Source organism: Gekko japonicus, unplaced genomic scaffold (assembly GCF_001447785.1).
Source record: "Gekko japonicus isolate JY-2015 unplaced genomic scaffold, Gekko_japonicus_V1.1 scaffold4, whole genome shotgun sequence".
Lineage (NCBI taxonomy): Eukaryota > Metazoa > Chordata > Lepidosauria > Squamata > Gekkonidae > Gekko > Gekko japonicus.
In genome coordinates, this window is record NW_015165234.1 from 1,154,444 (window position 1) to 1,164,190 (window position 9,747).

The following is a 9,747-nucleotide window of genomic DNA, read 5'->3' on the forward strand; positions in this document are numbered from 1 at the left end:
GGAGCGCATTGGAGTGGTGCTCTGGCAGGAAAGAGCCCAGCAAGCCCCGCCCCCCGGCCTTCCCTGGCCTGCCTGCCTAAGCGGGCAGGCCAGGAAAGGCCTTTGAATGCCTCCCTGTGCCTTCCCCCGCTCGGCCGCCAAGGCGGGGTGGTGGCGGTGGGGGCTTGATCGAGTGGGGTGGGTGGGCCAAGGTTGGCCACTCTGGTGGGGGGGCTTCCTTCAGGTGGGGAGTGTGTGTGTGTGTGTCTGTCTCTGTGTTCCTCTGTGTCTCTCTCTGCCCCTCTCTGTGTGTGTCTCTTTTTGTGTGTCTCTCTGCCCCTGTGTGTGTCTCTCTCCCCCCCTCTGTTCATGTCTGTCTCTGCCCCTCTGTGTTTCTCTCTGCCCCTGTGTGTGTGTGTCTCTCTCTTTTTGTGTCTCTCTCTCTCTGCCTCTGTGTGTGAGTGTGTGTCTCTGCCCCTCTGAGTCTCTCTCTCTGTCCCTCTGTGTGTGTGTGTGTCTCTGCCCCTCTCTGTCTCTGCCCCTGCCCCTCTGTGTGTGTGTGTCTCTCTCTGTTTGTCCCCCCCCCCTCTGCCCCTCTGTGCATGTGTGTCTGTCTGTCTGTCCCTCTGTGTGTGTGTTTCTCTCTGTGTTCCTCTTTGTGTCTCTCTCTCTCTATTTGTCTTTCTCTCTTTGTCTTTCTTTGCCTATTAAGGTCAGTATTGCTTCAGAGGGGTGATGTCAAGGTGTGTGGCATACGCAAATAAATTATGCTAATGAGTTATGCTAATGAGCTTCTGCACCTCTTTTTCTACGAAATGACCACTGTCCTTTCCTAATGGATTCACTGCCTCTATGAACCTAATCCTCACCAGGAAGTTATCTGTCCATCAGTTCCCACATAACCATCTACCCACCCAGCAGTGAATACCAAATTCAGACTGTATTCTGCCCTATGTGTTGTGCCAATGACATTCTGGGGCAGTCCCATGGCTGTCATGGCAGCTGTGAAATCCTGAACTGCCTCCAAGAGGCTGGCCTTGCTGTGGATGCTGAAGTCCCCCAGTATCATCAGCCTGAGAATCGTCAACAGCTGATAAAGACAACCTCAGTCTGGGAGAAAGTTAGATGATGGAATGGACAAAATCCTTTAGACCTGAGTGTCTAGTACTAGTATGAACACTCAGAAATCTCTCCCAGATAGGGATCCTTGAGAGGACGATGGATTCCCAACAGATCACAGCAACCCTCTCTTCCATGCTGATGCATTACCGAGAACAAAAAGGACACAAATAGTATGATTTAATATCCCCTCCCCCCACTTCATCCACCTAGGCCTTGGTAATGCAAGCCAATATGGTGTGGGAAGCTCTGTGAATATAACTCTCGGTGCACAGGGTGGGGGGAAGTGCAGGCAGGAAAGTCCAGTCAGCATTAGAGGCCTCCTGTACATGGAGCTGCATACATGCATGGCAGAAGAAAGATTGTAGCAAGGATCCCATGTACACTAGCACAATGTTCTGGTCTTAAAGAGCCCTGCAAAACTCAGAAACATGCATGCTTTTAAACATGTTTATCTGTGCAATCTCTGGTTCAACACAGTGTTCCAAAGCAGGACAATTTAAAAGAGTCTAACTTACCTGTATCGTTCATCTCCACCACTTCAAATCTTATCAGTCCATGAAATATCTTTTGATATGCACCCTCCTTCTTTTTCTGTAATATGCACTCATATGTTTTGTTGTCTTCCAAACTGACATTTAGCAACACAAGATGCAAGCAATAATTTTCGAACTTAGTCCTATTCTTGTAACGTTCGCATTGGAATTCAGCAATTGAATCAGGAAGACAGGCAGCTACTACACAATCATCTTTGCCTTGAAGTTGCCATTGTACTCGGAATGAATCTGACAAGTCTTTTTCAGGATAACAGCATTTTAGTTCAACATATTCCCCTTGTATGGCTCTGGCATGCGGACAGTCTTTTTCACCACCTGCAGAGACTGACAAGACAAAAATTACATCACTCGGTTCTCAAAGACATCTTCAAATAATCCAGTTCTTATGGGGCCGTCATTTCCTGTCAATTCCATTGAATTTAACTGTTATAACACTGACCTGGGCCACACACATCTGCATGAGCCATCTCTCCCACATGGTGGCATAAGTCCTCTGGTCATCTTTTCCTGGTGCTGCCTGCTCTCCAGCAGGCGAGGACTTCTTCTAGGGCTGACATCAGCACACCCTGAGGTGGGGCAGCTTCCAGGGCTCATTGCTGCTGGTGGGACCCACTACAGATGACTATTCACTCGCCCATCTCCTCTGAGGTCTGCACTCACACCCTTCCCATTGTCTGCTTGTGAGTGCTTTACCACCTGAGCTCCAGCTGCATCTGCTGCCTAGTGCTGCTATAGAAGGGCCTGTGAGTGGTGCAGGAAGCATCAGCATTCCTGGTGGCCATGGTGTTTGCAGTTGGACCCCTCCTCCCACAGAGGGAAGCAGTTTGGTGCTTAGGGAGAGAGAAGCAAACACCCCTCTTCAATATCACCCCCAAATATATGCGCACTGCAATGTCTGGCCTAGAAATTAAAATGAAATGGAAGCGACCTGAGACTGAACATGGATGTCAGCCAGAGACAAGTCCAGACACATCTTGGCAGGTGAGACACAAAGGGTGACAAAGCCAGCGACTCTCCTCCCCACTCTAAAAGAGGTGCATAATTTAAATAATGGGTTTCCTGAAAAAACCTCAGTTCACCTTGACTTAATTCCATACCCACCCGTCACACCTTCCCTCATCCATTCAGCCTAATTTGTGCTATTCATACAACCTGGTAGTTTTTCCCATCCTGTACTCAAGGGTCATCAAGAAGCCATTAACGCCCATAGTCTAAGTGAGGTAAACCTATCACAGGTTTCCCAAGGCCACTGTCTACCTCCGAAAAGCCAATCAAGGCATTGTTCTGGGGCATATACGTCAGACAGCCCCAGGGTGAATTTTTCCTATAACTGCTAGCACTTTGCTCCGTAGCATGTGTGTGTGTTCTTGGCACCCTACATACACTCCCACTTGTGTGTCAGTCCCCCCTTCTCTTTGTGAAATGTAGGCCTTTTTGCTGACCTCTGCGGACCCCGTCTTCTGGACAGGTAAATATCACCTCTCCAAAATCTATTACCTGGCTCCTTCCTTATTTTCCTCTTAGCCAGTTTGTGTGTTTTTCTGCGTGTTGGTTTTACTTTTACTGTTTCATAATAAAACATCTTTCTGGTTGAACTACAACCTGGTTTATTTTGAGAGTTCTCTAAGGGAAAATCCTGGTATACATAGGTGGACATCCCCAGTTACCCGCCTCTCGCTCTTTCTCCTTAAAAGCTAATTCCCCCATCCAATCAGGAGACTACCAATTTGGGTAACAATGGTAGTGCCATTCCCATGTGCACCTATACCACCCAGCACCATCAGGTAAAGGAGTGAGCAGGCAGTGGGAGCAGCTGTGACTGTGAGTGATGGGGGACCTTGTGTGTGGATGGAAGACTCACAGACAGGTGGGGACATGCACATCGGTGGGCAAGAAGGGGGTACTAGTACTGGGCATAGGACGCCCAAACACTGTATGCCCAGACCTCACAAAACCTGGAACTGGCCCTGACTCTTCCTATTGTGTAGTGGGTTGACTGCGTGGCTAGGCCCACTCAGCTCCCATAACATGGTGCACGCTTGACTCTTACACAACTAAGACAAAGACAAACGGCCAGGAGGCCAACTATATTGGGGGGTTTGCATTTCCCTCCCTGTTCCTATTGGCTCCTTGTTGGAGAGACCCGGAGCCCAGTCCCATTGTTCACCCACAGTCAAGCCCTGGGTAGTCGCTGGCCCCTGGTGGCAACCAGTGGACACAACACTTCCCATGAAAATTAAGAGCCTTTTAGACTGTGGTTCTGGCCTTTTAGAATGGCTCACTATTGAACAGAGCAATCCTAAGCAAAGTTTCACTAATGGCCTTAGAAGTATTATGTGAATAACTGGCTATTGTAATGTGAGGTTTTATATATATATTATCTATGTTTTTATTTATAAGATAATGTATTTTAATTAATTATGTTAGCCATATCAAGCATGTGGAGAGACAGGAAGGAAGGAATTTATAGACCATTTTTCCATTTTCTTTCTGGATCATGAAAATTTACTTGAACTAATCAGCACAAGAACAATAATAAGATATGTGTGAATGGGGGAAGTTAGGTTCACCATGATGGGATAGGGTTGATTTTAAAGAGTCATCATTATATTGCAAAAAACATGTTTTGAGTGTAACAGACATAATGCGGCCACAACTTACCACCTTCCTGAATCAAAAGAAACAATATCCAAAGTCCAAGGCTAAAACAAAAAATAAAGAGACCATGTCAGGTAAGGTATTTCTTTACAAGTAATTATTAAATATCTAATATCCAGAAATTGTACAACTCAGCTGGAGAACCACCAGATACTGGAAGAAATAATATGGATGTTTCCACAGTGGTTTTCCCTGAAGTTCTCATAGTACTCCATGCTGTTTCCATAATTCTCACACAACACCCCTATAAAATATTCCATAATTTTAATCTCAGTGTTACACATGACAGGGAATGAAAAAAAAGACAGAGTGCAATCCTAAAAAGAGTCACACCCTTCTATACAGAAGGGTATAATTCTGCTTAAGACTGCCATTTCACTTGGCATACAGAGGCCATTCATATGGGAAACCTGCATGGCTTATGCCCATAATCCTCTCCCAGAGCCATAGAGCTGCCAACTGGGTCCAAGGTACTGGGCAAAGCAGCTGGGACTCAACTTCCTCCCAGGGCATCTGGCCAGCTACAACCTTCATCTCCCCCCCCCCCCCTCTTTGGCCACTTCCGCACTGTCATTTTTGTCACTCTTTTGTCCCTATTGCTTTGTTCCCCCCTTTTCCACATGTGTTTTGCTCCCTTTGGGACTACTAGAGAAAGCAAAACATATTGGGGGAGGAACCCTCCAAAGCAGTAGGGACAAACGAGTGACAAAAATGACAATGCGGAAGTGGCTTTTGTTTACTTGCATGCCAATGTCTTCACAGGTAGGTGTGGCTTCCCCCCCCCCCATTAAAGTAAAGGTTCCCTTGCTCGAAAGCCAGTCGAATCCGACTCTAGGGTTGCGGTGCTCATCCCCGTTTCAAAGCCGAAGAGCCAGCGCTGTCCGAAGACATTTCCGTGGTCATGTGGCTGGCATGACTAAACACCAAGGCGCACGGAACGCTGTTACCTTCCCACCGAAGTGGTACCTATTTATCTACTTGCAATTTCTTGCTTTCAAACTGCTAGGTGGGCAGGAGCTGGAACTAGAGACGGGAGCTCACTCCGTCATGCGGCACTTGGGTGTCAAACTGCTGAACTACTGACCTTCCACAGCCTGCAGCGTCTTAACCACTTGAGCGACCGCAGCTCCCCCCCCCATTACTTGGGCCAAAAAAGTTTGCCTATCTCTTAAAGATTACGAATATAGCTATTCCTGAGGTTCTCTCTCTTTTCTGCCAACTACTTTCCTGCTTATAATAGTTCATCATTCCTTCTTTCTTGTCTGTTGAAGGGGGTGAACTTCATCTGATGAAGGAAAGTGGTAGTTCAGGGCAACTCTACCCTGGTTTTGTTCCAGAGTAACAGTGATGGGGTACAATTCTGCTGAACTCACCTGGCCAAGGATATCCATTCCTGCAGCCTGCATATATATTATGAAGAAGGACAAGGAAGAGCAGGAGACTGGATTTATACCCCACCCTTCACTACCCAAAGGAGTCTTAGAGCAGCTTACAATCCCTTTCCCCTCCCCTCCCCTCCCCTCCCCACAACAGACACCCTGTGAGGTAGGTGGGGCTGAGAGAGCTCTCTTGAGAACTGCCCTTGAGAGAACAGCTCTGAGAGAACTTGTAAGTGACCCAAGGTCACACCAGCAGCTGCATATGCAGGAGTGGGGAATCAAACCCAGTTTTCTCAGATTAGAGTCTGCGCTCATTACTACTACACCAAACTGGCTATACATATAATCTCCCAATTCTCTTTCTATATGAAATGACTGCATTGATTCTGGCATGGGTCAGAATAACACTCTGTGTTTTGCACAGTCTTTCTTCCACTTCCATGTAATTAATCTCATGAGTTATTTCTGATTTTAACTGGAAACCAAGGTTCCAAACTCTAGCTTAATCCAGTTTAGCTGGAAAAACACAAGGAATAGGTGGAAACGCATGTGTACAAGTCAAAAGCACCACAGCTTGTTCATGTATTGGCATCTGAACCATGAAAGAATCAAATGCACTTAGGTCCCAGGGCAAGCCCAGAAGATGCATGATACAGCAGGCCTGTATTTAGCCAGTGTCCAGACAAAAAACCTCATGGGAGCCTAGATACATTGCCTTGGATTCTTTGATAAAAGGTGGGGTATAAATTTAATAATATGAATTAAATTGTCGTGTACAACGTAGGAAGAAAGTACACAAGATCCTCCATACTCATTCAGAGAGACTGAACAACTGTGCCTTGCTTTAATGTGGTAGTATTCTATGTATTTATAGAACTTATTTTGAGACAAGAAATATTTTCATTTCCTCTTTCATAATCAGTGGTGCAATAAGATTCATTTTCACACATCTAGTAACAAACAACCGTGAATTACTTCCCGATCTGGTTAGAAATATCTTAAAGCAATGACAAATACTTAAGTTCTTGTATTTCTAGCTCCTAATGTTTGAATGAAGCTGACCTATTGTGCAAATGAGTTAAAGACCAACTTTCATCCGTTTTCTAAGCTGCTCACAAGTGGTCCTGAAACCCCTTCCACATGCAAACAATATAATTCCAATTAAATATATATTTGATATGACAGGCCTTTTTAAATGATCCGAAGTGATATCAATAGATTTCCCTGAAGATCTTATTTATAAATCCAATGATTTCTCAAACATATCTCCTATTACTATACTACTTATAATCAGAAAAACATTAAGCCCTTCTTTACACACCCAGGGAAATGTTGATTGCCACTTTGGGGTCAGGAAGCAATCCTGGAAGTTTTTTGTCATCTTCTTGGTGTGGAACAGCAGTCACTGTGGGTGTGGAGGAGGAGGTATTTGTAAATTTCCTGCATTGTGCAGGGGGTTGGACTAGATAACCCTGGGAGTACCTTCCAACTCTTATGATTTTATGATTCTATGAAGCAAAGAATAAGCTGAAGACAGATTCATTCATTTATTTATCATGCACCCTTTATCAAAACTTCTCTCTCTTTTCCAGCAACATTTTCAATGTTGTTTATTTATTATCTATTTATTTATTATCAGATTTATACCCTGCCCTCCCAGCCATAGATCTATTATGTGACCCAAGTCCATGTTTACTTTTAGTTATTTTAATCATGACATTATCTATCTCAGGACAGATATTTAGGGTGGAGGCTGACAAATATTATAAATATACAACCCATATCTGATAAATAAGCATGGGTCCAAAGCACCTGAGGGATTGTCTCTGTTCATAATCTGCCCAGGGTTTGAGATTGGCCCAGTAGTGCTCTGTTGAAAGGGTCTGTATTGTCAGAGATGAGGATGGGAGGCGGTTTTTTCACTGGAAGCCCCCGAATTGTGGAGCTTGCTCCCTTTGGAAATGCGGCTGTATCTTTATTGGTCTACTGGCACAATTCAGAAACTTGTTTTGTGAAGTGTCTTGGAAGCCAGGCTGAGGTTTCAGGTACATGGGAATCCATCATGTGGTTGCTGGTAGGGCTCTCTTAGATGACTCCTATAATAAATCATCTTCTGCTTTTAATAGAAAATCATTTTTATTTTGATATCAGTTGTAACCTGATTCTATTCCATGTGCTTTACTGTAAACCTTGTTGGCGTAAAGAATGAGGTACAAATTACTTAACAAATAAAAAACAGAAATACTTGCATTTTTAGGAACACGTGGATAGCACTTTTAAATGTGTTTAGAAATGTTTGCTCTGTTTTTCCTGTAGAAATACTCTCTTAGAATTCAATTTTGATGGGATTCAGTTACACACAGAGTGTGATATAAGGATTCTGAAGCGCAGTTTTAGTTCTGCTGAGTTTTCTCACCCAAGTGGTTATCTTTTAAAGCCCAGTGTTCATAAAATGTACTGATAAAGCTTGAGCGCCTTCACACATTTCTTGTTCCAATACAAGAAACCTCATTGACTTGTGCTTCAAACATCCTGTCAAAGTGTGAAGCAGGGATTTCCCCTACGTATAAAGAGACATAGGCAGCACCCACATCAGCAACACACATATTTCCCATCCTCCATGTGGAAGATGCTGAAGACCCTTCTTTGGATATTAATTATATATCCAGATAAAGGAAACATAATCCATTCAGACTTCATGTACTGACAAACATGGTTAACATACAAAGCTGCTCCTCATTTGTAGCATATTATTATCATTATCATTGCCTCTGAACCACACACGTTTGGCAGGGGTTGTTAATGACCAGATGAATTTCTACCATCAAAACCGGGGGAACCAACACCCTTCAGGATCATTGCCCTCAGCAGCCCAGCTGACAAAGGGGCACAATTAAATGAATGTTACTTGGATCGTGGTGGCTAAGGAGTGTCAGACTAGGACTGGGGATACATGGGCTCCAGTTCCCATTCAGATGTAGTGTTCACTGAGCGATGTGGGTCCAAGAACCCCCCCCCACCCAGCAAGTTAAAAGTGAGAAACAGAAGCGGTGGGAGTTGCTGTCTTCTCTTCTCACACTGTTAAGTCTGAATGCAGGAATCATGCAACTGTCTTCCCCATACAGTTTTCCTGTATCGCGAAGGTCCTACACTGATGTGCTAAGAACTCACCATCAGAAAAAGAAAAACCTGTTGCTACAGCCGGCGCATCAAGCAGGAACCTGAATTCAGCCAAACATGTTTCAAATTGGGAAAAGGGGAGTTAACACCCCCACCCGCGCGCCGCAACCCTCATCCGAATTGCGCTCCCGCGTGCCTGCTATTTAACCGGGAGGGGGGAGCGAGATCGCCACTCACGGGACTCGTCTGGAAAGAAAACCGCATTCTACTCACCCCTTGGGTGCCATCCTTTCATGCCCACACCGGCGCCGGCAGAAAAGAAGGGAGCCTCTTCCACCAAGAAAGCAGAAAAGCTCTCTTCAGAGGGGAGGGGAAAGCAATCGAAACCCGCCACCGCCACGCCTCCCGGAGGGGATTTCCGGGCCGCCAGCCCCCAGCGCCTTCTCTGCCCATCCAGCAGGTAGCAGCGACCGACCGCGTGAGCTGCTCGCCCCGCTTCCCCTTGAAATCCCCACTCAGGATCACCGCTTGGCAAGGCAAGGGCTTGCGGCTGGGGAGAAGGAAGGGCGGCGCCTTCCCATGACATGGCTGAGTGGGCGAGTTCCTTCCCTTAGACGGCGGTGTTGTGGAAGAGCAGAAACAGCGGAGCGGCGTGTCTTGTTTCCTGCATATAAGCCTTCCCTTAGACGGCGGTGTTGTGGAAGCGATTACTGCCTCCCCCCCGGATACCTAGCACGGGGGCCTCTACTGGGAGGACTGCCCCACTTGCTGGTTTCCCGATTTGAAATCGCCCCTTGGAGCACCTATTAGTCTTGGTGGGGCAAACGGCTAGGTAGCTGTGTCAGTATCAACACTGCCTGTAGTGTCCAAGAAGTGAAGCCTTTCCCAATCGTTGCAACTACAGAAGAGGAAAATCTTCGCCTGCTGAATTTCTT

The 9,747-nt window shown here is 45.8% G+C and overlaps 1 protein-coding gene across 1 annotated transcript in view; it reads right to left on the reverse strand.

The window, feature by feature from the left end:
* LOC107109232 (T-lymphocyte activation antigen CD80-like) overlaps nt 1–9,375 on the reverse strand; it is a 22,419-nt gene extending 13,044 nt beyond the window's left edge. The window contains exons 1-3 of the mRNA XM_015409802.1: nt 9,086–9,375; nt 4,317–4,357; nt 1,617–1,979 (exon numbers count right to left, since the gene is read on the reverse strand). Of these exons, the coding sequence (XP_015265288.1) occupies nt 1,617–1,979; nt 4,317–4,357; nt 9,086–9,099 (418 nt within the window). The 5' untranslated portion in view covers nt 9,100–9,375. The remainder of the gene's footprint in view (nt 1–1,616; nt 1,980–4,316; nt 4,358–9,085) is intronic.
* Nucleotides 9,376–9,747: the final 372 nt, after the last annotated feature.